The following is a 27,716-nucleotide window of genomic DNA, read 5'->3' as shown; positions in this document are numbered from 1 at the left end:
TCTAAGACAAAGAACTCAGTATGCTGTTTGGTATGGGTAAGATTAGTGCCCATCGAGGCCCTTGATACCATAGATAGGAAAGAGTCAGAATGGACTACTCCTTGTTAGGATTACATTTGGCTTTGGTGTTTGATGGTAAATGGGAGAAGTGTTGTTTTCGTTCATTAACCTAGAAACTAGACAGAAGGCTCTCCTTTTATAGTCAGGGTCTTCTTTCCTGTTCTTAGATCATGAAATAGCTTTCTTCTTTCCAAAGCCCTTTCTGAGATGTGAATAAGTTGTGAAATGCTAAAGTTCTGCATTATAGTGAGGCATGTGAATAAACAAGATGGCAATTCTCTCCGTCACACTTAGTTTCAGCAACTATAACCCTTGTATATGTTTCAAAAGGTAGCCTATTTGCATCTAGGAAACCAATACATCTAATGTTGAAGATTTAAGTAAAAACAACCTTCTTCTTTTCACCTAATGTTTACTGAGAATGTTTCACGCTTGTGACAAAGGACATTTCTAATTCATTTAATATGTTGGTGGCTTCAGTTCTTTAGCATGGACATAATGTTTGTTCATTTCAATCACCCCTGCAAGACAGCACACTCTGAACACGGTGACAGCAGGACCTGTGTGTCATTTTTATGGGGTTCTCCCTAATTTATTCATAATGTGTAGCCATGAGGCAGCATTTCCTTTGGCATTCGGGAGAAATGTGTCTCACTGAAGGCTGAACCGGTTAGTTAATATTCTGAAGCTTCTGGTATCGGTAGTCTGTTCTCTGATTCACAAAATGCCTCGCTATGATCACCACCAGAATCACGACATTCAGAGCAAGGACCATGAATGAAAACAGATGCAGACTGTCGAAAGGTTGATTCTGAGTTTCTTCTCTGTGTATTTGATCCTGAAATCCTGTAATTGGAAACCAGACAAAAATCATTTAAAGAAAAGTACTACTTGGCATTACAAAATTTTCATGAATGTGTATCTCTCCCTAGCCTACGAATCTTAGGCATCAATGAATATATGCTATTTAATGCCAAAACAACATACAGGAACTGCTAACAGCTATTTCAATTAGTTTATGTTTCTGTTTAATTTAAAAGACAAGATGTCCTTACATTTGTTTGTTTAAATAGTTAATTTGTTTCCCTGACATAAGGTGAGAAACTTGTGGAATTCAAGTATCAAAATCAAACAAGTGCAGGTTCATCTACTGATAGTCACTATCTCCCATAGTCACCAAAATATATTTGATCGATGGAGAAACAACTAGTTTCTTCTCTTCAAACAGGAAAAGGGTACTCTTCTAATGTGCATGATATTTCTATAACTTTCGTTCACAAATTTTCAACTAATTTAGACTAATATCCATAGATGCATCATCTTTTTAGTGACTATGTTTATAAAATTACTGGATTTAATTTTTGTTTGTGTTCTTTTGTTTTTGTCATAGAAATATTTTGCTACAAACTAGACTCCTACTCCTTCCCAAACCATTCAAATAATAATAAAGACAGAGGTCATAAGATTCTCTTATGCCAGGGTCATTTTCATATGAGATAAATTCTTATAAACAGTTTTCATGTAATTATAGTCTATCGAAGCCATTCAGCCGTGGCTTGTCCTTGGGCATTCGCTATCACTCTGTTATGGGACCTGGCAGGGCTCATTTTTCCATCCTTTAAAAAAGAAGCGGGGCTGTGTTGAAAATATAGTATTTTCTCTATTTTAGAAAAAATTGCTTTTTTTTCCTCAAAAGGTGATTTGTGTGAGACGCTGGTTCATCTGATTTTACTCATTTAGGAATTAAAATACATTGCTTTTGATTCTGTTATCTGCCATGGTGTGGCTAAGAGAAACTATTGTTTTTAGAAGTGAGGACATTACATTTATAGTCAAAAGCCATGTGAATAATGGTGAATTATCAGTGCATCATATGCTTAAAAGGTACATGGTTTTCATTTTATCAACTAATAGAAAGAAAAATTAATCTTGTGTGCTTACCTTATTTAGGGCTTTGTTACAAATATCATAAATCTCTAAACTGTACATGCTTAAGAAGGAATACATTTGAGCAGAATTTAATGAACCATGAGGTGTTCTTAGATCATGAAATAGCTTTTTTTCTTACCTGGATTTCTACTTGCACTTCGATCCCTTTTCAGACGAATAGGTCCTATGACAGAATCAGTCTTCCATTTGTATGAAGAAATGTCTCGTTTCCTTCGAGAGACACAGCCCTGGTTGCAGCGAGACTGAGGGTCACTATGATCACATATCAAAATCTTACACTGCAGATATACGGAGCCCAGACTTCTCAAGAATTTAAAGGCATTAAATTGGAATCTTCCATAGTGTCCAGATAAGGGATACATCTTACAAGTCTCATCTTGATTACATCTGGAACAGAATTTATGGCACATTTAGAAAATTCACAGTTTGGTCTTTTCAATATTGAAAAGAGAGGATACAAAGTTTTCTTTGAACGGTGTGATTCATGGGTCAAAACTTTCTCTAGAAAAAAATGTCTTCCATCCAAGTACAAACTAGGCCTGGCCCTGCTTAGCTTCTGAGATCAGATGAGATCAGGTGCATTGTATGTCAGTGATGAATCGCTAAATTCTACTCCTGAAACCGATATTACACTATATGTTAACTAACTAGAATTTAAATAAAAATTTAGAGAGAAAAAAATTAATTAAAAAAAAAAGAAAGAAAGACAATGTCTTTAGCTCAGACTACAGTGAGCTAAGGCTATGAATCTGATTCCTGGGTAAAATAAAATTCCCTCCAGCAATAAAATTTCTATTTCATGTGAATTAATTAGAAAATCAATTCAGATATATTAGAGCTCATACACATTACTTTATACACTTGCTATGAATGTGTCAGTATGGCTGATGTAGTTAAAGTCCATCAGCTTATAGAAAAAAAAGGAGACCTTTCCTTTCCAAAAAAACTACTTTTTAAAATTTTTTTTTTTTTAAGTAGGCTCCATGCCCAATGTGGGGCTTGAACTCACGACCCTAAGATTAAGAGTCATATGCTCTACCGACTGAATCAGCCATGCGCCCCTTTACTGTTTTTTGGGGTTTTTTTTAAAGAATTCCATAGAGACTTTACAAATTCCATTACGTTTGTGTTTGGAGCTGGAACAAGTGAAATAACCTTTGGGGATTTTGTTGAAAATAACCAAAATGTGGAGAAAAAAAGCAAAAACAAAAACATAAAGCCTTCTTGACAAAAAATAAATTCGTTTCTACCAGCAAATATTTTGGAAATAGACTAAAAATTCTAGTGGATATGGGCTGTAGCTGTAGAAATGCTGTAACTTAAATTATTTGTAATTAGTACACAGTAACTCTATTTCATAAAATGATTACATTTACGAAATTCCATGGTAGCAGTCCTAGAAAAAAATTACACAGTATGCATACATGAATCATGTATCCATGCACCAAAAATACTACCTCATTCAAGTTACTATTAATCCTCAGAACAGTATGTCACCCGGCAGTACGTACCCACTCTTGATTAGGTCATAGGTCGGAGATGTAAAGTCAGGCGTGGGAGAGGCGCGACAGGTGTCCAGAAACACCACCAAATTTGGATCTGAGGTGTGCAGACTGACTTGCACAAAAAGTGTTTGGTTCAAATCCACATAATATGGTGACTCCAGTATACGCCGTTCAAATGAACTGGATTCAAAAAGAGCCATGCTTGTGTTGTATTTGCCCAGTGCGCTTTGATTTTGTATTATGTCATCTTCTGTTATGTACATCGTCTCCACGGTAGAGTTAGATTCCATTTCACACTTCAGAATAATCTGCAGATGTTTCTGACGGGTGATCACTTGAGACGTGGGGGATGGAATAAGAGTGATTATATTGGTGTAAGTAACTGAATGATCTTCTACCTGTAGAATGAGATGGAATTCAAATGTTGGATGTTAAGTCCAGTAATAGTTTAGAGCACAGATATGAATAACATCCGTGGGTAGAGACACAATTTTCTTAAATCACAAGATAGCAGCTTTCATGTCAGGATACTATAGGCTCCAGTATGCTTTATTCGAGAAACATTCTGGGTAGGAAGAAAACATTTGAGATGAGAGATAAGAGCTTGGCTTAGAAAGACTTGAAGACAGAATTAGACAGAACTTTTTTCAGTTATGTTAAAAACAATTCTGAACGCAAACTTCGATCCCTAGAGAGACTTGAGACCCTGTAAGGTGAGGCCTCCTTCCGTAAGTATCATTAAGTTAGTGTGGCTCACTGGGCAGTTTCCCAAGTGTATGCAGACAGAAGTCTTGCAATAGGTTTTCCCCAGGCTGCCTTCCCTAGGGTGCACAGATAATAGGTGTTCATTTGGAGCAGAAAGTACTGATTTATTTCTATCCTTATCGATTCTCTGGAGTAAGCTGCCATTCTTCTCAACAAGATTGTTGTTTAATGACATGAGTGGAAAGTTCAGGGTATACAACCTAAAGGGACCTACAGGTTGCAAATGTCTGAGATCTTGAAGTTCTAGAAAATGGAAAACAAATCACAAACTTATGTCCTTCGTCTTTAAAACAAGGATCACGTTTTGACCTTCTCCCGTTGCAGGGGAAAGAAGAAGATCATAACAATACAGCTAGGTTTTTGCTAAATGTGAGATCTAATCATTTTCTATACAAGTATTACTGGTAGGCTGCTACACTTGCAGCATCTAGATGTTCAAATGTTCTTCAGTGAGTTTTCAGAGTTCTTCACCTTTTGGGAAAGAGAACCACCTCTAATTACCCTGAAAATAAATGTGCTGATTTGGCACTTGTGCTTAAATGAGCGAGTGCATGTAAATGTTCACACAGGCTTACCATGTGTGAAGCCATAAAGATTTGGGAGTTGCTCGTTGAAGCCACCAGCAAGTATTTTTTTTTTTTTTAAGATTTTATTTATTTATTTGACAGAGAGAGAACACAAGCAGAGAGAGTGGGAGAGGGAGAAGCAGGCTTCCCGCCGAGCAGGGAGCCCGATGCGGGGCTCGATCCCAGGACCCTGGGATCATGACCTGAGCCGAAGGCAGGCGCTTCATGACTGAGCCCCCCAGGCGCCCCACCAGCAAGTATTCTGCTGCCAGCATTGGCCAGCACACCATTGGCATTTGGCAAAACCCAGCTCAGTGTCTCACTTTACCTTTTTGATTGTCCCACATCCATCAAGAGGGATAGAAAATTCCACCACGTTTGATATTTTTGGTCTGCAAGTTGAGTTATTCAGTTGTATGTTATTCACATTGTATGTAAATGATTCAAGGTAGGATTTACTTATGATGGCTCTCATCTTGTCAGAGGAGCAGGTTAAAGATGCTGTTCAGGAAAAAAAAAAAAAAAGAGGATGATTATGTTTATGTCAGCTAGGAACTTTGGATCTTGAAAAGCTATGTGTACAGAAGACTATATAAAAACTCAAAACCCTTTTTGCTTTGAACCGTAATCAGAAGCCTGAGACAGCAGAGCAGTTGATCCACCTTCTACAATGTTCACTGTGACCTTGTCTGCAACTTGAATCTGTAAATCTATTATTTTTAATAGTGCCTTTACAGAAGGCATTACAGAAAACGGTCCCTATTTTCTACAGAAATCTTTTTCCAGTTAATAAAACCATTAATTTCCTCTCGTACTAAGCAATGCACAGAACTGATTCTCCAGCTTCAGATTATGAATATATGTTCCAAAGTATATACGACAGGCTTGCAAATAGGGATAGCCACAGGTAGGCTAAGAATCAAGGAGCAGTTTCTATGGACACAATCTTCAGAGAGCTCAAAATAGCTAAGGAACATGACTTACTAGTGTTGATATTTTCTGCATAAATTGAAGTGTAGGAAGCAGAAAAGCCCCGGTAGGAGTTGGCGTAATCTGTCGATAGCACCACGGTCAATGAGTCTGACGAGGATTCGAAGGTGGGCCTCACATGGCCACACACTTGTCCAATCAGGCCAGTGGTGGTGGAGGGACCATCATAGACGGCAATGAAATCAAATCTGCAGTGTTCGTCCACTTCTAAGCTAGAGAAGTAGGGCCTCTGGTGAAAAAGCTTTCCAAACCAATTCAATTCTCAGCAATCCCAGTCTTAAGTGATTAAAGATTTTTCCCCACGATGGTATCTCAAGATTAGGACAAACCTGGGGCTTTGCCAGTCCCTGATGTGACCTCAGAATCTTCAGAAAAATCGACAACTTAGTTCAATGCACTAGTATTGGTGTTTTCTCTATACACCAATTCTGTGAAAAGTGGCCATCTATGAGGAGGTTCACATAATTTCTCTTCCCCAGGTTTCCCCATTCCCAGGTGGGCTCCCTGCATTTCTCCAGCAGCAGAAATGGACCACAGTACTTACAAAATGTCTTTGAAGTTTAATTTTATCTTGTAACCTTTCTCCACTTGTATGTGCCATATGCAATAAGCCAGCTCAGGATGTGGGTTTGGGTAATTGGGGCTGGTAAAAGATCCTTCTAAGGAGTCCAAGTAATCACCACAGTTTGGAATAGCTGAAAGGGATTTGAGGGTGACCAAGAATGTAAATCAAGAGAGAGACTTCATTTAGTTTCCGTGCTGTGCACTGAGCTTAATAAGCAATCCCCCACCGCCACCCAAATTTTGGTCCATTGCCCTCTTTCGAATTGGTAGCATATTGAGATTTTCACCCTTCTTTATCACTGGATTTTCTGACCACTGGTGCAGGGCAGAGTGACCCTGTAAGATCTGTCCCAGTTTTAGAGACCCTCCATCACCTGGACTAAGCCACAGAAAAAGACATCATTTAGGACTGTCATTGGAGGCTCTTCCTCACTTGGCCCCAGCCCAGCTTTCCAGCCTCATCAGCCACCTCCACGTGACCTGCTGTTCTAACATGTCCTTTCTTCCCGCAGCTCCTCAGACTGTTGGTTCCAGCGGACGGGAGTCCTCCTCCTGTGGGTCTCACCTCTCCCTACCCTACGCTATCATTCCAAGTCAGCTCAGATGCGGCCAACATGAAGCCATCCTGGGTCCCTCCCTCCCCCAGTCAGGAAGCAAGCAGCTGGTTGGGAGAAATAGACAAGCAACACTGAAGGCTCGCTTTCGGGGCATGTAAAACAATCGAGCTCGGCTAAAGCATAGGATGCATGTCAGGTAATGGCCAGAGGTAAGGCCTGAAAAGGTGGCCTGGGTCTGGCTTTGGAAAACCATGACTGCTCCACTCTGGAGATTTGTGTGGTTTAAGAGGAGAGTGACACAGTCAGCTCTGGGCCTCAGAAAGCAAGCCAGTGTGGAGCTTTGCTCACGAACCCACTTGCAGAATTTCTTGGCATTCTGCTTTGCATTGCAGTGGAATCTGGGTGCTGGGAATGCAGAACCAGGGTAACATCTGATTGCCTGACAAGTTAGGTCAGCATTTCTCATCATCTGCTCTCCAATCTTTGTCAGAGTCACTTGGGGAACTTGTCAGACGTGAAGGTTTCTCGAGCCCCAACGCAGATCTTCTGAATCAGACCAGAGGGAGGAGCGGCCCCTGAGTGGGCATTTCAAAGGATCTCAGGGTTATTCTAAAACAGGCCAAACTCAGAGAGTCTGCTTTGGTCTGTAACACAGTACACCCCAACGTGTAGCCATCTGATCAGCCCCTTCCATCTACCTCACCAGGAGCTGGTTAGAAAGGCAAATTCGTGGGCTCCATCCCAGAACCAGTGAAGCGGAGTCTCAGGGGGAGGGGGCAGGGGGCAGGAATCTGATTTCACAAGCTCTCCAGGCAATTCTCATGCACACGAGCTAGAGAACCTGTGCTCTCACAAACAGAGAGCTCAGACTCGAGGTTATAACAACCCACGCAGGAGAGTGTGTAACCTTCCATGCTCGTAAGTGGTATGTGCATAGGATGTATAAATGAGAACTCACAGGTGCCAGAAGGGACGAGGTAGTAGAAGATGAACACAGTTCTTTGAGCTCTTACAGAGTCAGTGACGATTTGAACCGTTAATGAATTGGATGATTCAAAAACAGGAATGTAGTCATGTTTACTGCAGACTTGCCCTAGCAGAGACCCCTTGGTAGAGTTTCCATCAAAAACTTTAATGTATTCACTTTCACACCTTCCATCAGGATCAAGCCTGCGAACAGACACACTGTGGTTAGAGACGAGCCACCAGGCAAGGGGGGTTCAGGGTGTCAACTGTTCACACTGGCATCCCAGTTTCCAATGCAGTGGCATATCTGTTTTCATTTCAACCTCTCCAAGACCAGCCACCCCCCACCTTCCTCAACATCAAACCATACACCATCAATCTATAAATGCCTCAGGGGACTGAACTGCTTTGCCAACATTTCTATAAAGTCAAGGGAGGGGGGAGGTGGGCCTGTAATCCAAGACCCCTTTCCTTCCATTTCCATCTCTCCTGTTCCTCGTACTCATGTGGAAATTGTCAGGTGAGATCTTCTTATTTAGAATTCATTCCCCTTGAGGTTTGAAACCCAAGGCTGTTGAAAGGGGAAGCAACTCTTCTTCCCTGGCCCCCTCTCTCAGGGTAAAGCAAATTTAGCATCTTCCCAGATGCCCCTTCCTTCCCTCCCATCCCCACGTCCTCATTCATAAGGACGGTCCCAGGCCCTGCGTTGGACAGGGCAGACCACGATGACTGTTTTCTGCCCACTCTGACAGGGTCTCTCCAAACGCCCTCAGAATCCCGACAGAGGGCCAAGATGCCCTAGAGGGAAAACACGAGGGTGGACAAACCCCAATTCTCCTTCCACCTTAGTCCCTTACCTGCTGTGTAACTTTGGACAAGTGCTGTACTATTTCCTTTGCTCACTCTCTCTTCTGTAACCGGGATGTCACAGCGTTCATCTGGTGTGGGGGGCGGGGAGCAGCTAAGAAATGTGAACTGCTCATCTCCCTTCCCTCACTCTGCCACGCTGCCGTCCTGCCTTTCTCGACAAACCAAGACGAATGTATATGATTCTTAGCCCTAGCAGTCTAGGAAATATGGAAGTCCCCCTTCTCCTTTGTTTCTGTGGGGCCAAAGAGAAGTCCGTTCCACCTTCTAGGGCGCAGGGCCCCCACCTGGATTGCAATCTGGACCCAGGGCCCAGCAATTTTGCTTTCTCAAAACCCTCCCCCCCCGTGCTCTGAGCCTCTCCAGCTTTAGAACCACGGGGATTGGGTAAGACTTTGGGCCCTGGAACCAGGTGGCTTGGATTCTAGTCCTCTCCCACCTGTATTAGTCTGTGACTTTGGGAACATTAAGTGACTTCTCTGGGATTTCTTACCCACTGAGTGGGGATTAGATTGCATCTGCCCCAGAGGGCTGTTGAGAGGTTTGAGGAAGTTCTCCTGGAGCCCTGAGGGAGGCTCCTGGCGCAGGGCCCTGTGCTCAGCTTGGCCTCACGCTGCCATGACCTGGGCACTCAGAGAAAACATTGGTGAGTGGATATTGATTTCAAGTTAAAGAAAAAACACCCGATGGCCTGGTTCCCACCCCCAGGGATTCTGATCTAATTCTATGGTGTTCAGCCTGAGAATCTGGGTTTTGGGAAGCTCCCCTGCTGATTAGAACGCATAGCAAAGTCTGGGACTATAAGTTTAGTGTTTTACGGCCTGTTCCAGATGGAACTAGACTAGCTGGGTACTAATGCTGGTCATTCCACTTACAATGTGACCTGAGACAAGTTCTCCACCTCCCTGTGCCTATGATAACTATACTGACCTCCAGGACCTCTGTGACCAGAGCCAGGGGCCCAGTCATCAGTCAGTGATTATTAACCATTATCATCATCATCATCGTGGTCATGGGAGTTACCATTACCTCTAGGACCAGCTGAGTTTTTCCGACACAGACTCCCTAGTGTGACCAGAGTTCAACCACCCTTATTAGAAAGTAAAGCCACTACTTACTGGAAATGGGAAAAGATGATTCTGATGTTTTTGTTTTCTGGTTTTTCTAGTGTCCAGGTACAGTCCTCGTTGGGATTGAGTTGCAGGATTAGGGCCCTGTGGACATCTGATTGGCTGGAGCCTCCCAAGCTGGCCTGGCAGCTTGATTTGCCTGGGAGAGACCACAGTTGACATTGAGGAAAGTCAGCTGCCCCTGGCCTTCTCCTCCAGGGATTAGGCATCTACCTCCCACATACAAGCATGCACGTAATTGTGATGGTATTTAGCTCATTCCAAAGTAAGCCACCAGCCATTGATTTCCCCCTCTTAGAGCCCTTGGGGAGAAAATATTTATGATTTCTCTATATATGGTTCATAAAAAATAAAGACTATAGGGGCGCCTAGATGGGTCATTTGGTTAAGCGTCTGCCTTCGGCTCAGGTCATGATCCCAGGGTCCTGGGATTGAGTCCCCCATCAGGGCTCCTTGTTCAGTGGGGACCCTGCTTCTCCCTCTCCCTCTGCCTGCCACTCCCCCTACTTGTGCTCTCTCTTTCTCCCTCTGTGTCAAATGAATAAACAGAATCTTTTTTTTAAAATTAAATAAATAAATAAAGACTATATTCGGGCTTAAAGAAAGATGGTTTTACAAAGAAGCTTTATATCTACAATATATAAAGAACTCTTATAACTCAACAATTAAAAGACAACTCAATAAAAAATAGACAAATGACAAAAATAGATATTTCTCCAAAGAACACATAAAGGTCATTAAACACATGAAGAGATACTCAACATAATTAGCCATTGGGGAAATGCAATTCAAAACCACAGTGAGATATGACTTCATACCGTTTGGGATGTGAAGCAAAACTAGAGTCAGAAACAAGAAATAGATGAGTGTTGACAAGGATGTGGAGAAACTGGAACCCTCCTGCAATGCTCAAGGGAAGGTAAAATGGGACAGCTGCTAGGAAAATCATCTGACAATTCCTCAAAAGATTCAACAGGGAGTTACCATAACCCAGCAGTTCCACTTCTAGGCATATCTCCAAAGGGAAGGAAAACATATGTTCCCACAAAGACATGTACACTAATGTTTATTTACAGCAGCATTACCCAAATAACAAACAAGGGGAAACAACCCAAATGGGCACCAACTGATGAATGCACATAAAATAGGGTCTGTCCATACAATGCAGGAGGATCCAGTAATGAAAAGGAATGGGGTACTGATGTATGGTACAGTATGGATGAGCTTTGTAAATACTGTGCTGAGTGAAAGACCGCAGGTTATAGGATTTCATTCATATGAAATGTCCACCTTAGGGAAATCTATAGAGACAGAAAGTAGATTAGTAGTTGCCTTGGGCTGAGAGCATTGGGAAAAATGGGGAGTAACTGCTAATGGGTATGGAGTTTCTTTTTGCGGGGTGATGAAAATGTTCTCAAATTAAATAATGGTGATGGTTGCAAATTCTGTGTGTGTACTAAAAACCAGTAAATTTTACATTTTAGAAGAGTGGATTTTATGGTATGTGAATTATATCCTAATAAAGCTGTTACTAAAAGAAAAGGAGGAGGAGGGAGGAGAAGCAGTGGCAGCTGTAACAGAATGTGAACAAGAAAATCAAATACTTCATAATGGAACCCAATGAATGGTTACAAACTTCACTTAGAAACAAAAAGCTTTTCATTTTCCTTTTTATCTGTGAGTGATAGGTGACGTCCTTATAACAATAGTCTCTTATTTGTTTTCCCCTAACAATAACTACTATTATGTTTATTAGTAAAAAATATCAGAAAGCAAAGACAATTAAAGAAAAAAGTATAATCCCACCCATCCAGGGAAAAAAATCATCATTAAAAACTTCTTGTAAAAACTTCCAGAACCTTTCCTTTTCTCTTCTACTTCCAGATTTTTAAAGATGCTCCAATGTATGTATTTTAAACATAAATAAATTTCAGGTAGTTGTTTTTTCTCTTAAAGTAGATCCTGGGTACCTTTCTTATGATTTGTAAGAAAGCGCCAAAGTATATACCTTTGTATGTCTTTACAACTTACAGAATAAATGAGGGAAATTTACATTGCTTCTTACAATTATGTAAATGCACAGTGTGTTTGTGTGCACTTTTATAATTATCTCCTAAATATTTAATTCTCAGTAGTAAAATTAGTAGGTAAAATTCTTTATCCTTTTACATTTTTATGTATATTGTCATATAGGCCTGAAAAAACCTTGGTACTAATTCAAAATCACACGAAGAGCATATAAATAAATGTTCCCTGTATTAAGGCCATTAGCAGATATTAAAACTTTAAAAACTTTCGGCAGAGACCTCTTGAAAGGAGGTCTCCCTATTTTGATAGGAAACAATGGGTTCAATGTTCTTACCTTCAGACTTGGTCCAGTTCAACTCTGCCAAACATGGCACAATTAAAAGGGCCAAGAGGACGAGCCTTCTCACAGCCTCCATCGTGGTCAAGGGAAGAACAGCCTGAAGGGTGAGCAGGCTTTATACTTCCCAGGGCTCCATATCTGGCCTCAGAGCTTTCTGGAGACCTTCAGGGACTGTGTCAGTTTGACCATGCGAGGGCCAGACATACGTGAGAAGAGAGCAGCTGTGCGGCTGATTTATTATCAGCAATCCCGAACAGTGAGTGTCCACTCTCCCCAACTCATTCCTGGGACGTTTACAGAAGTTCCCAAGTAAAGCTCTTCCTAGGGGATCTCCAACACGTGGCGCACAGTAAGCACCGAGTAATTCTTCCGGGCACCGACCTGGAGTTGAGCCTTGGCCCTCGTTTGTGCAGATCACGAAGCGGGTAGCGCTACTGCTATCTTAAGCCTTCACTGCTCTTCTCTAAAAATTACAGTCAAAGGATCAGCTGGGGAGAGAGGTGGCACCTGGGCACACTGTGGGTCCAGGTGGGTCACTCTGATGCCTACCAGGGTGCTGAGACTCAGGGAGAGAAGGAGGTGGCCCAGGATGGCGAGGAAAAAGAAAGTACAAGTGTGGGTTCAGCTTCCAGGAATTCAAACGATTATGCCCAGAGAGGCTGGAGCAGGTGAATTAAAGGCCCCTAGGCACTGTGTTTTACAGATGACAGAAAGGAATCCTGGTGTCCAAGGTGAGCCTGGTGCTGCAGTGGCAAGGCCAGCACCTGTGACATCAGTAAGTCATACTCACAAGAAGCTTTTATATGGGACTGCCCTCTTTTCACTCATTCATTTATTCAAAAATATTTGTTAGGGGCGCCTGGGTGGCTCAGTCGTTAAGCGTCTGCCTTCGGCTCAGGTCATGATCCCAGGGTCCTGGGATCGAGCCCCGCATCCGGCTCCCTGCTCGGTGGGAAGCCTGCTTCTCCCTCTCCCACTCCCCCTGCTTGTGTTCCCTCTCTGTCTCTGTCAAATAAATAAATAAAATCTTTAAAAAAAATTTTTTTTTGTTAGTTACTGCTATACAGTCTGGGGATTTGGAATTGAACATGAGAAAAACAGTCCTTGTCCCTATGGAACTTACTCTCTAAGTGGAGGAGACAGAGAGCAAACAAACTGAAATAAATTACAAATAGTGATAGGTACTATGAATATAAGGAAACAGGGTGATGGGGTAGATTTCAGGAGGGATGCAATATTAGGGTGAAATTGAGAAAGATGAAATTTGAGCAAACAGAAAAAGAGAGGCATTCAATTGTGATCTGGGCTTAGGAGATGCATTTTAGGCAAAAGAATGGGCAAGTGCAAAGGCCCTGAGGCAGGAATCAGTTGGGCATGTCTACAAAGTAAGGGAAGGCAGGCCAGTGTGGTGGATGTGAGTAAAGGGGAGGGAAGTGGGATGTAAGGTGAGGAGAGGCAGGTAATGATCCAAATGTGAAGTACTTGTAGGTCAGATGAGGCATTTGGATTTTATTCTAAGTTTGATGGAACTTTGATGGAAAATGATGGCCAATATTTAAGGATCTTCATAGCAGCTCTGTGGAGGTAATAATGGTAGCTATAGACTGAACTTCTACCTTAAAACCCTTCCTGGGTGCCCTCAACTTTCCATGTCTTTCTGTCCTGCTGCCCAGAAACCCTTACTTGGCTCTAGGACACTTGGGTTCCCGGGCAGGGCCGTGACCCGGGAGGACTGTTCCCAGTCAGGCCCCTGGATCAGGCATTTGGCTTCATACCAGTACCACACTGGCAAGGCCAGCACCTGCGACATTGGGAAGTTGTGCTCACAAGGAGCTTGGACACTCACCAAGGTACCTGGCACCGCTCCACTCGGTTCCTGTCAGCTCAGAGACTTCTGGGGCTGGCCACGTACCAGGTGGGACTGGGCGTCCTGGTGTGAGAGTGAGCAAGGGGCAGAAGTATAGGGTAGGGACCCTTCTGATTACTAAGGGCCACTCACCCTCGGCTGTGCCCACAGACCCCCATCCTACCCCACTTTCTTCCTGAAGCCCTCTCCCTGTCTCCTATGGATGTGATCTCCTAGCTCCCTGAACCACCACCACTGGTGTAAGAGCTCTGTGATTACTCTCCTGGGAGGGGGACTAGCAGAGGGCAAATAACCCTGGGTTAGAAATCAGGAGACAAGCAGTTCAGGCCAGGGACAACTTACCATGAGATCACAGGATGCCAGGGCCTGTGGGGCCAGTATACCTTATCTTGCTTAATCCTCACCGTCACCTATGCAAGCCCTCAGCTTACATCAAGAAAAATGAGGCTCAGAGAGGTTACGAAACTCCCCCACTGGCACATAGCTATTGAAAGGCAGAGTTGGATTGGAATCAAGTTTATCTGGCTCTGAAAGCCATGTTACACAATGTCCCTACTGCCTGTGAGAGGGATGTCTCTAAGAGCCCTTGCCCCATCCTGCCTCCTTCATGGACCCTGGGATGCCTGAACTTCAGGCATAGTCCCCGTGGAATTCCTGTACAGAACATGCTTGCACAGGGCCTCCAGAGTCCTGGGCACTGTGCTGCCCACTGGGTGAGGGCCAGAGGGAAATGGGAGCTCGTTGGCAAGGAGAGAATCGAAGCGCACGTGAACACCGAAGACAAGGCCAGAGCAGGAGACGGCAGAGGCAGACAAAATGCTTCAGGAACTCAAGAGGGACAGGTCACTTCCAGATGGAAGGTCTCAGGGCAGGATCCGGGGAAGATGCAGTCTTGAATTTGCCTCCTGAAACTCATACTGGGGCTGGAGGGCACTCAGCCGCCATGAATTTTCTCGGCCATTCCAAGGGCTGCTCTGTGAGAGCAGCTCCAGCTCCCACACTCCTGGCAAATTTCTCCACCACTCAGGTGCTAAAACTGCCCTCAGCGGCCAAGCCCTCTGCGGAGAGAACTGAAACTGCTCATTGCGTCACTCTTCACTCCCCTCAGCCTAGAGATAAAAGCTGTTTCCTTCATTTATTCCTGTTATCCTTTTTCTCCCCTTTTAGTAGCTAACCACCTGTTACTAGTTAACTCTTTATATTAAGTACAACATGTGATGCTCACAAAGCAAGGGTTTTGTTAACAAGACAAAGTACAAACTGTGGTTGCAGATGGTGAGTCTGTGAATAAAAGGGGGTCCAGAAGGCTCAGTAGAAAGAGCAGGAACAGAAGGGGGCTGATGAGCAGAAGTGGAGAGAAGTACATCCTACTGCCTACTGCTCAGATCAAGAGAATCCTGGGCTTTGGCATTCAGCTGGAGATTCCTGTCAGCACTTAAACGCACTGGCAGCTGAGTCAGCAAAACCCATGTTAAAATGATCTAAAAAGGAGGAAATCTGCTTCTGAAGACTTGGAGAATGGCAGAAGGAAGAATCTCAGGGTTTTCGAAATGTCCTTTAGACACCATCGGGTTCAACCCATCATCTAAGGTCACACTAAACCCAGAGACGTCCCATTTGTCTGTGCTCGCTCTAGGATGACAGGAGTTCTCCTTCAGGACAGTGTGACCTAATTGTCTGCAGTAGAGTAGCTAGAGGCCAGGGAAGGAAGCCCTCACAAGGAGAAGAGCCGAGTGAACTCGTCCAGCTTGGGAATTTCTGATGAGTCTGAAACTGGAAATGCTCTAAGGTCAATATATATTTTTCTTCTGGGGTTGGTGATGTACTGGATGCTTTTATTTTCTACTCTAACTCTCCCCATATTGCAACATAATATTACAAGATAAGTGCCCCAAGTCCCAAAGTGACTACTACACAAATTTAAGTGCATTTATAACTAACATCAGCACACGCTGGCGGCAGAAGATTATTTTCAGTATTGCGTTTATTCAAAAGTACATAAATATGTTTTATAATACAGAATGTAAACACTGTAAAACTTGACTTGAATAATAATTCTACTAAAAAAGAAATACTGCGCATGAAGATATTTGTGCCCACCCAAGTCAGAGTCCCTCGTTTACGTCACAGAAGCACGGTGGCAGGGGGTCATAGTCAGCATACAAGCTACATTCGTCACAGCACTGGACGTTGGGATAGGACCCAGTGGTGAGGGCTGCAGCCGCGGCGACCTTGTCCTGAGTGAGCATGGCTGGATTACTCTTTAAGGCCAAACAAAGAGGTGCCTTTGAAGGTCTTAAGAAAAGACATACACAAAGCATGGGATTAGAATTTTTCTTCTCAGTCCACTGGTCACAATTATCAGGGGTATCTGTGAAGTTTAGGCCTAGAGCCAATCAAATACATAACAGCAGCCCGAAACTAGAGCTCTCTGCCCCTGTCCCAAGCTCCTATCTAATCGCTTCCTCTCCTAGGATGCTAGAAATGGAGAATCAGGTTACAGCAAACAAGAGAAAGCAAACTGCAAGTGTGGATCACCCAGCTGATCGCTGCAGGCCCATCAAGTGCAGAGCGTGACCGGGAAGGGGCCACACTTGGCCGTCCCCCACGTTCTGGGATTCATCTTCTAGCTCACAGGCTTAACTTCCCTAGCATGGGAACAGCACTGCTTCTAACGACCCATCTCTCCCAGATTTGAAGCTTCCTCTCCCCCAAAGCTAATTATCTTTTGTCTATACTCCCTTGTCAGGTGTCCCCCAGGATCTTCACACAGCTCAGCTTCCCCATAGTCCCACAGGCCCACCTCCCTGTCCCCAAGGCCATGCACAGTGAATGAGAGAACACCGTGAGAGCTCCCCAACTCAGCTAAGAGGAGATCCACAGGAGGAGAATCCGAGGCACAGACTCATTCACAGGCTCCCCCATGGTCTGCAGTGCTTGGGACGGAGGGAGGGCCCAGCCAGTGTGCTGAGTAAACCAGCTGGGGGTCCACTCTGGGAGGGTAAGTGGAGCAAAGCAGCACGGAGCCACCCAGCTGAGAACATTCTACTTATGAGCTCACAGCCCTAAGCCAGAAGGGGAAAAAACCAAGATTCTACACTCACCTGCTTTTACCTTTTCAAACCTACCTGCTGTTCCTGACCTCACTCTGGGTGCAGGCACAGGGCAAGGAATGACCTTGCTCAAGCAGAGAGCCCCAGGTATCCTATTTGAGGGGGTATTTTTCACTCTTACCCACATCACTCACTTCAAAGCGTCGGATATTTTGTAGTAAAGACAGATGACAACACCCATCAGCACAAGAATGGCCACCAGGATACCGCCACCAATGCAGAACATAATTATCGTGTTGACTTTAGAAGACTTAGCTTTATCTAGGCAGAGAAGGGCAGGCAATGAATGGGCTCCCCTCCCCACCCAGCCACCTTGCCACCTCAACAGCTTCCTCTAGTGGAAAAAGAATTGAATCCCAAACCACAACTCCTTGTGCATGTAAAATACAAATGAATCTTCCCAGGAAGGCATAGGACCCTAAACTGGCCCAGAGAGGGGGAAAGGGTTTATTTATGAATGAGACGAGATTGAAATGCAAAACCCAGAGAAAAAGAAGCAGGAGAATCTTTTACTTCCTTTCAAAGGCAGTAATGTGCAGCTGTAAGTAACAAAACAGGTCTCACTAAAATAAATGGTTTTACTCCGGAATACCTGGGCGTCCTGAAATACATTCACTTTCAGAATCAGAATTAACTCCTCACTCTACCTCAGGCTTAACAATCTCCTATGGGGATGGTTGAGGGGACGACTTTTTAAAAATGTTATGTTCGACAGTGCTGAGAATATACGAATCTATTTTGTAAATGATACGTGTTTCAGGAAAAGTCTTCTATTCTCCCACTGACCCTGCCATTTTTCCTCCTCAATCCTCCCAGGAAATCCAGTTTTTCTGGAATAAGCAATTCATTTAATCTCACTCCCTGAAACCAGGGAAAAGTGAACAAGGATTGAAAAACAATCCACTTAATCTCACTCCCTGAAACCGGGGAAAAGTGAGCAAGGATTGAAAAACAATCCACTGCCAAAACATACTTACTAGTGTCTACATCTTCCATGCTCGATGAATGCCGGCAGTAAAAAAAAATTATAATTAATATAAACTTTAGGGAATAGTACATCTTATCAGGAATTTCTCAAACTTTTAATTTGAGAAAGAAAATTCCAATCATCCCTGTTAGGAGTAATTAAGATGTAAGTCTGAAGACCTTGCTTTTAGATGCATAGTCTCCATGAGAGCTGCCAGAATGTACAGCCACTGTCCAGTTCCAACGGCTATGCCTGTCAGGCCAGAGGCTGTGTGACATCAACACCCTGGACACCAACTCCTCATCACGGAGTTCTGAATTCCATTCCATGTTCAGATATATTTTAGGACCAGTAGAAATATGAGTGTCCAAATACTACTCTACATCATTTACTCTTGTCTCACCTTTTCAAGTTTTGTTCTCTCAGAGAACCTTTTAAAGTTTGACTATTAATCAAAAGTCAATCTGGGATTTCAATTAAATAAAAGGACAGTAATATGGGGAGGCTAATATCTTAAAAATACTCATATATCTAAAAGTTCAATTATGGAAGACTGGTTAGACTTTTATGTTGTAGCAACACAATAGAAATAATATATAGCTGTAGTCATTTAACAGGACTCAGATGTAGGTTCACTGACTTCAGAATATTATCAGATTTTATGTCTAAGACAAAAGGATTTCAAAAAGCAATACGAATAGGATGTCTGTTATAAATCAGGTTTCTATTATCTTAAGGTATTCACACTCAGCAAAGCTGGTTCAATTAAATGAGGAAATTATTTTAACTATGAAGGGTTATTCCTCGTTGCTCTGGCTAAACTCTAGGTGAAGTCACAAACAGCAGGGTACTTATCAACAAAACTAGTGGCATAAGACCTCTGAAAATTCTTTCCTCTATAAAAGCAATGAAAAATCGGACAGAAAAACTGTCTTTTTCAGACTCTGGAAATTAAAAGCTTACTGCAGCTCAGGAAACACTTATTTTTAAGAAGAACAACTGAATCTCAGTATGAATAACAGGCTTGCAGCATTGTTCCATCATTCACTATCCAGCTCTATGGCAACCTTGAAAATAAAACCCAACCTGCAATGCAGCCACCAAAGGGAAAACAGAGGTAAGAGCTCTTTCAAAGCCTCACTCCCAAAGAACTGTCATTATTTGAACTGTCTTCTGGTTACCTGGAAATCCTCTCTTGCAAAGCTACCTGTATTTGATGTAACTTGGAGTTCTCCTAATGCAAAATGTCTTCCTCTAAGGGGATTTTGGCAAAAACAATTACAACTGTTTCAACTTCTTGGCTGCCTGAGGTAGTGGATAACATTTAGGGCAAATCACAGAGTAGCCAAAAAGCTTAAAGGAAAAGCTGGTAAATTAGCTGTCCATAGGAGTTTTGAAAAGCTCTGACACATTCCTGAGACTCTAGGCCATGCATATGTGCTGTGTGTGTGTCTAAGGCTGTGAGTATCCTCAAGAAAGACACAAGATGGTCCTAAGCATTCACCTCTGACTGACCTAAGGCTTTTGCCCAAGCAAAAAGTGAAGGCTATGGCAGAGTTTTTAACTGCGTGGCTGATTGTTAAAGGCATGCCCCAACATGCACATGGAGCCCCTCATGAAAGACTGGGAGATTTACTGGTTCCAGGCATTTAAGGTAATCTTTGTCCAATCATTAGCTGATCACTAAGCTAATCAACAGAGACTTCAGTGTCAACATACAACAAAGAATATAGACTTTATAGAATTTGTTGAGAAAAGTCACTAAACAACAACAAACCTTGGAGAGCAGGGAGAAACGGATTTCCAGAGTTGCCGCATTATATTAAATGTCTAGTTTTCAACAAAAGACTATAAGATGAAAGAAAGAAAAAGAAAAAAAAACAGAAAGAGAAGTATGAATGATAAAAGGTAAAGGAAAGCAATTAATACACTTTCCCTAGGAAGCCCAGATATTGGCCCTACTAGACAGTCTTTAAATCAACTATTTAAAATATTTTCAAAGGAATCCATGTCTAAAGAACTAAAGTATGAGAATAATGTCTCCAACAGAGAACATCAATAAAGAGAAATGATTTTTTTTTAAAGAGACCAATAGAAATTTTGGAGTTGGAAAGTATAACTGAAAAAAGTTCATTAGAGGAGCTTAACAGCAGATCTGAGCAAGCAGAAGAACTAATCAGTGAACTCGAAGATAGATCAATCAAGATTATCCAGTCTGAGGAACAGAAAGAAAAAAGAATGAATAAAAATGAGCACAGAAATTACAGTTCCACTACAACATATTAAGAGCTTGGGAGCTGCCACCATCAAAACAAGAAAAAAGCTGAACAAACTTGATAATCAACATGTCTTCCCAGGTTGACCAGAGAACTGAAGTCACAGGGCAAACAGATACCCCAAAAGTGAAGAGACAGGTGAATATAGAGAATAACAGCTTCTCAGGATCAGAAGCCACTGCTGGAGCCAGCAACTAGTAGGAATAAAATGGTAAGTGATAAATTGCTGGAGGCTGAAGGAAGACCAGCATGAGAAGAAAAAAAATTCCTGGGGGCCCAGGTTTTTCGGGGGTGGGGGGAGAGCCACTTTTCATGAATTTTACGTCAAGGAGCTCAATGAGGTTCTTACAGTGAAGACCGCAGAAAAATCTCCTCATTCTTTGGTCTCCACTGATACCACAGTAGAGGTGACCCTGTTGCTGCTGTTGATGGTGAAAGTCCTGAATTTCCAGTAAGCCTTCTCTGATGCCAGCCCAGCAGTTAGGTGAATTGTGCCTCATTACCACTGGGTCAGGGTGAAAGCTCAGACTTCCCAAGATCTCCACTGATTGGGGAGGTAGGGGTGTTATCACCCAGTCTTCTCTGATACTACTCTGGCAGGAAGGGGCCATTTGGGACAACTCTTTATAGCCTGGTGAGAGTGAAAGTCTAGGCTCTCCACTTAGTCTTGGCTGGGGAAAAGGCTGGCCTGGGGGTGGTTTTATCCCAGTTTTTTCTGGGATATTTGACTAGAATGCAGGCTCCCTGGCTTGTGAGGCTCCCCTTTTCTTGGTTCTTTGGTTAGAGACAGCAGGATTTTCTTGGGAGCTTTTTTGTCTGCACCTGTTGGTGTTTCCTGGTTGCCAGCTTCTTCATCTCCAAGTCTGGAAATATGAGGCAAAACAAAACCCAGGGAGTTCACCACCATGTTCCTTGGGTTTCAAGTTTCCTAGCTTGTCTGTTCTCTTCCCTCCACCTGTCAGGGTCTTGTGTTTCTTTTCTATATAATGTGCAGGATTTTTAGTTGCACTTGGTAGAAAGCATAATAAAAAAGTATATCTACTCCATCTTCCCAGAAGCAGAAGTTCCTCATATGGGAGATTCTGAAATCAATCCTCTACTTGATGACGATAGCCACCGTGCTGACCCTGCACTTGTCTGACCCTAAGAGTGAATGCCTCCTTAAATTTTGTGTCCCAGGCACCTCACATGTGTCATCCTAGACTGGGCCGTCCACATTTCAACATAATTTATCTTTCCAGCTTATCTCCCACTGCATTTCCCCATACCCCATGTATTTTCATGCCTCTGAGCCTTGACTAGATGGCTCTCCCAGCTCCTCTCCTCCTCTATCTGCTGTAATACTAATCCTGCAAGGCTTCACTCAGTGCCAACTCCTCTGTAAAATCTTCACTGATTCCCATCTGTCCCCCATGTTAACTGCTGCTTTTCCTCTGTATCTATGCCGTTTGCTTGTACCTCTCTAAAAATTTGAATTTCATTTGTCATAAGGATTTCTGATTCCTGTTCTAACTCTGAACAGGTATTTGTCTTGACTACAGGAACTTACAATGCTCACCCTCACTGAAGCCAATACTCTGGAGTTGAATTAACTATGGGTTTTTTTTTCCTGCTTTTTACCTCACTCAAAAATGGTTTATTTTTCCAAGTTTCTTTTCTATGCCCTCCATCAAAGCAGCAACTATTCTGAGGGACATGGCCTTGAATGAGCTTAGTCGTGATTAAGGAGACAGGTTATATAGTCCTTCCCTACAAAGATGACCACTTCATTTCTTGGTTTCCTTTTATTCTTGTGGTTACTTGACTGCTCTATCTAATGAGTCTATACATTGGAAATTTGTTTTCTTCAAGGTATGAGTTTCATGAGGCAGAAACTGGATCCTCAGTATCAAAGAGAGGGCCTAGTACCCATGAGGTGCTGACACATTTCATGGGCAAGGACCCAAATATGAATTTTGTCAATCTGGTAACAACTTTCCTGATCCAAGCCTCTAAATTCAGACAGAGCAATAAATTCAGACATAACAGGGGCACCTGGGTGGCTCAGTTAGTTAAGCGTCTGCCTTCAGTTCAGGTCATGATCCCAGGGTCCTGGGATTGGGTCCCACATCGGACTCCCTGCTCAGCAGGGAGTCTGCTCCTCCCTCTCCCTTTGTCCTACCCCTGGCTTGTGCTCTCATTCACTCTCCCTCTCTCAAATAAATAAAATCTTAAAAAAAAAAAATTCAGACCATAACAGTAAACCAAGAGCATTATTACTTCCTTTACTAATAAAAATATTTTGCACATTTCTTTTAAGTCAGCAACATTAACCTACTCACCTTATTACTCCCAACATGTTTTAGCAATTTCTGAGTTTCACTGCAGATGGCCAGAAGACAATGCAAAGACTAAAACTCTGTTTGACAGATGAGGAAACAGAAGCTCAGAGAGCAGAAGTGATTCCCTAGGGTCACCTAGCAAGTCACTACAGGGCAGGAACTAACGCCTGGTTCTGTGACCTATTCCTCCAGGTCCAGTGCCTTTCCACCACCCCCCCCCCAACCTTTCTGCAACCCTCTGAAATGAAGTGTTGTTCCCATTCCCCGTGCCCACTAACTCTATTATACAGAGGCTCTGATTTTGGCTCTGAGCAGAAAGATATGCGAAGAAATCCAGTTGCATTTCATTTAGGAAAGGGCCTGGTGATTGATAATATTGTCATCCTAAGTGTCCACTGGCAACTCACACGTAGTGATTAGGCAAGAGGACTGAGAGTAATGGGAGGGCCCTGTGTTCCAGATGGCAAAGAGTAGGCAGCAGCTGTGTACAGAATCCATGAGTTGAACTTTGTGGTGTGATCCAGGTTCCAGGGGCGTTTTCCCTGTGGCAAATTTTTAGTAATTCACATACACAAGGACTTTCACCCAGATCACTTATTTTGCCAAGTGCCCATCCTGTGACTGACACCTGGGGCAGGTGGCTACAAATACCCTCCTACTTGTAAACTGCATATCTAGTGGCAGAAAGCAGCCCAGATCCCAGGTTACTGGGAGTAACCCTGTGAGCCCCCTTACTTGACCCAGGTTCCATCTCTGTGCCTCTTCCACAGCAACTGCTCTGCTCCCAGGATTTTCATCTTTACCTTCAGACTCCTGCTCAGCTGAGGGCTTTGTTGTGGTCCTGGCAACTGCCGTGAGGAGGGCCCTGTTTTGCCTTAGAGAGGGAGGGTCTTCCAAACTGAAATCCTATTGTAGGAATACATGCTACTACAGTACAGCATAGAATCTATACATGGTAGTTATTTTAAATTCCCTGATAATTCCAAAATCCATGTCATATGTTAAGACTGGTTCTAATGCTTGCTTTGTCTCTTTGGCATAAGTTTTTGTTGCCTTTTAGTGTGCACTGTAACGTTTTGTTGAAAGCCAGACATAATGTAAATGGAGAAATGCATAAGAACCGAGGTAATCACGTTGTTAGTGTGGAGTTTTATGTTAATCTGATTAGGAGTTAGGCTATGTTTAATGTTTGCTCTAACTATAGGTGTCAGAGGCTTCAATTTCCTCTAGTATTCTTGCTTTTGTCCCCCCTATTGTCTTTTGGTTTCCCTAGAAACTCCTTTTAAAATAGTCTGCATCCTACTCTCTTGATTGTAATCTACTGCTTTTATTTATACTGGAGCCCTGTTGATGTGGTGGCAAGGCACTGGGGAAGGAAAGCATTCCGTGATCTTTTTTTTTTTTCCTTAATCTTAAGACTAAATCAGTTTTTAGCAGACCTGAGTCCCTTGCTTGTCACCTTCAAAAGTGTTTGTCTTTGTTTTCCTTTTTTTTCTCCCTCCCCCTACACGTGGCAGGAAGGCTGGAGTTGTCTAACTGCTCACCCCCCTCCCCACCCCGAGCCAGGTCACAAAAGACTGGTAGTGTCCCCTGAGAGTACACCTTGGTTCAGGAGAATACTGTGGACTGTATTTCAAAATGGCTACTTTTCCCCTCCCCCTGCAGAGAGCATGAGGAAATTCTTCTCCAATCTTCACTGTGCAAATCTGGTGGGATTCCTGGAAGTCAAACCCATAGAAGTATGGGGACTCCTAAAAGTGGGCTCCCAGGAGTATCTAGCTCTCAAGCTAGTCCACACTCAGCCTCCAGCAATTCAGTTACTGCCTCCAAAGGATTCTGTTCCCGGTAAGTGGATCTCCACTGGGATTTTCTGCATTTACCTGTCTCTCCAGTGGTCAGAATGGCTGTTTGCCCTGTGACATCAATTACCTGGTGGATTTTTAAAAAGTCATTGATTTTCAGTTTGTTCAGCGTTTTTGTTATTGTTGTAAAGATGGTTGTGATAAATTCCAAACTCTTTTCATGTCAGAGCTGAAGGCAGAAGTGTTGATTTTTAAATTAGTAATATAAACCCACATAAACAAAAGCTCTTTTAAGTATTCAACATACGAGCATGTAAAGGGTCCTAGACCAAAAGTGTCTGTGAACTACTGTGTTACAATACACTGTCAGTCATGATCCACACTATAAATCCTAAATTAACAATAAACTGCTCCTTAAAATAGGCAAGCCAAAAACTTATATTGTGATACTGGTGGGAAGTTTTCAAAAACATGTTCTATTCTTTAAAGTGAAAAAAAAAAAAGGCAAGAAGAAACATTTGCAATTCATGGTAAGAATAACTTAGCACATTAAAATCACAGTAACCTCCGCACTACCACTATTCTGGCTTTGAAAAAACGTAAGATTGAATTTACTGATTTTTCCTTTTTCTGCTCCTCTTACATTGTAATAAAGTTCTGAACCCATACTGCTTTCCTTATCAATTCCATTCAACAAACCTATTCTGAACACATCCACCAGGTATAAAATAATTCCTAATCTCAATAATCATTCAGATGGTAGGGAACACAAATGTGAGAATTATTTTATACAGTCCTGAACTACAAGAGAATTATACATTATAGGACCTGAAGATTCTAAGTGTAGTACAGAAAAAGTAGTAATTGATTCTGTAACACAGTGAAGTTCTATACTTGGTTTTCAATGATAAACAGATTTTCCCTGCCATCCAAAAGAAAAGACACTGTAGGTAGAGAGGAAAGCTTGTACAAAGGTAGAGGAGCCTGGGATGTAGGCAAGAGTCACAAGTACCAGAGGCTTTATACACTGTGCTAATGGGCAAAGATGATGGTGGCTCAGGAGCAGGAAAATCAGAGGACAGTCCACAGAATGAAAAGAAGATGAAAATGGGAACTAATGACCAGTTGAAGAAACTCCTGAAACTATCCGAATGAAAGTTAGTGCTTGGAAACAGAAGAGGCAGAGATGGAAAAAGATAGGAAGCTTTGCGTTAAAATATATATATATAATATATATGTAAAATTATATATAACACATATTTATAATTATATATATAATATATATCATATATTATATATATATATATACACACACACATATATATGTATCTCAAGGCTTGGGGTGATTTACTGGATATATGGGAATGAAAGAAAGGGAAAGCCTATAGCAATCTTTAGTTTTCTGGCCTGTGGCTTTCAGCTTTATGTAAAGAAGTCAACACCCAGTTCATAGTATTCATCTTGTTCATTAACTTGCAGGTTGGTACTTCTGAAAAAGAGTCTATTTTCCTTTGGAGACTGTCCAATAGATTAACATGGATCTAAGTTTTAAGTTATGACCATAGAGGCAGGACATACAGAGGAAAAAGCAAAACAAAACACTGCTGTAGACAACTTAGAATCAATACTGATCTCTGAAAACACTAAAACTAGGATACATACAACCAAGGACTTCTAACTTGCTGAATACTCTACATATCTGATCCTTTGGTGGGGTTTCTCTTTCAAACCTGGTGAATCCATCTAATACACACTCTGGATAACAGATGACTTACAAAAATTTACATTCCAATTTTTCTAACACCACTCCACAGATAAAAAACAATGAAACAAGTTATTGTCCAAGGGACTCCTGCTTTCCCAAAGGTCTCACTTAGCTTTTATGAAAGACCTACATTAAAACAGTAAGGTTTTATGTTCATAAAAACGAAATCCTCTTCACCTTTCTTTCACTTATCGAAAACCGGCACTAATGTAGGTCTTCGTAAAAAGCAAAGTGGAAACACTGGAACTTTTGGAAAGCAGAGGATACTCTTCCCTTTAGGCCATTTCAGCTTAGAAAAGGTTTTACAAGAACGCTCTACTTTCGGCTATGAGGGAAATCTGTAGTCTCACCAGGCACATATCCTAACAAAACTCGTTAGACCTTAAGAAAAAATAAAAATTACTTGGCATTGAAACAAACAAACAAAAAAAACAGAAAAGGAAGTCCTAAAACAAAATTAACATGAGAAAGAGTAAAATTTCTATTTTCTAAAGAGAATACCACCATAAATACATGGCAGACAGCCCAAATTTGAAGAACGCTGACATTCCAGTTTTATTTAAATCCAATCATCCAGTTTTTTCAAGATGAGTTTAACAGGAAGGAGCAGAGAGGCACCAGTTACCCTCCTCTCCTGAGGGGCAACTAGAAAGGTCCATCTGCTCCACTTTCCGGAACCCAAACCTTAAAAGTCCTTCAAGTCGCAGCTCAGAGGCGACACCACCAGAGGCCTGAGGCCCCGCTCCTGCTCGCTCCTGCCAGGGCCAGGGCTGCGGACCACGGCTGGGGGACCGCCCCTGCGGCCCCGGTCTCCCTCCACCTCCCCTCCAGCGCTGAGGCCACAAGGAGCGAGGTCAGTCCCGTTGACATCCCGCCCTCGCGCCAGCGGGTCACTGGCTCGGCCACGTCCGGCCGGCGCCGCGGCCCCACTGCCACTCGGGGACGCCGTGCAAACCTCCGCCTGCTACAGCCAAGTGGCCGGCAGGCACCCACCCAGCGCCCGCTCGCTCCGCTGCTGTCGGCGGCAAGACCGCAGCGCGTCCACTGCAGACACAGCGACGGTCGGCTGCAGGTCCTCCGGGGCGCGTGCAGCGACCGCACCACTCCTACCTGACCACCGACTCTCCTCATTGGGCCGACCCTCCCGAGGGGCCGGCAACCATCATCCACAGAGCCTTCTACGTCCGCGGACCCACGTGTAAACACCGCCCGGTTCCCGCGCGCCCGCGCTGCGCCTGCGCACAGTTCCAGCGGTAGGTCCAGGTGCCGTCGGGGCGCATGCTCCGTCCTGGAGTTCGGCCCCCTCCACCACCCCCT

General features: G+C 43.1%; 2 protein-coding genes across 2 annotated transcripts; both read right to left on the bottom strand.

Annotated features, from left to right (window-relative positions):
- Nucleotides 1-503: 503 nt before the first annotated feature.
- CUZD1 (CUB and zona pellucida like domains 1) lies at nucleotides 504-13,202 on the bottom strand. The gene is made up of 9 exons (XM_036070227.2): nucleotides 12,283-13,202; nucleotides 9,909-10,059; nucleotides 7,916-8,127; nucleotides 6,381-6,531; nucleotides 5,831-6,048; nucleotides 5,175-5,347; nucleotides 3,522-3,913; nucleotides 2,129-2,397; nucleotides 504-906 (listed from the first exon to the last, which is right to left on the bottom strand). Exons 1-9 carry the CDS (start codon nucleotides 12,362-12,364, stop codon nucleotides 731-733), a joined length of 1,824 nt encoding a protein of 607 aa, XP_035926120.1. The 5' UTR covers nucleotides 12,365-13,202; the 3' UTR covers nucleotides 504-730.
- Nucleotides 13,203-16,121: 2,919 nt separating this feature from the next.
- FAM24B (family with sequence similarity 24 member B) lies at nucleotides 16,122-27,503 on the bottom strand. Its single transcript, XM_036070234.2, has 2 exons — nucleotides 17,403-27,503; nucleotides 16,122-16,450 (listed from the first exon to the last, which is right to left on the bottom strand). The coding sequence occupies exons 1-2, from the start codon at nucleotides 17,492-17,494 to the stop codon at nucleotides 16,261-16,263; spliced, it is 282 nt and encodes a 93-aa protein (XP_035926127.1). The 5' UTR covers nucleotides 17,495-27,503; the 3' UTR covers nucleotides 16,122-16,260.
- Nucleotides 27,504-27,716: the final 213 nt, after the last annotated feature.

This window comes from Halichoerus grypus, chromosome 7 (genome assembly GCF_964656455.1).
Source record: "Halichoerus grypus chromosome 7, mHalGry1.hap1.1, whole genome shotgun sequence".
NCBI lineage: Eukaryota > Metazoa > Chordata > Mammalia > Carnivora > Phocidae > Halichoerus > Halichoerus grypus.
Note: the sequence above shows the minus strand (reverse complement) of the source record. Positions and strands in the feature narration are given on the sequence as shown.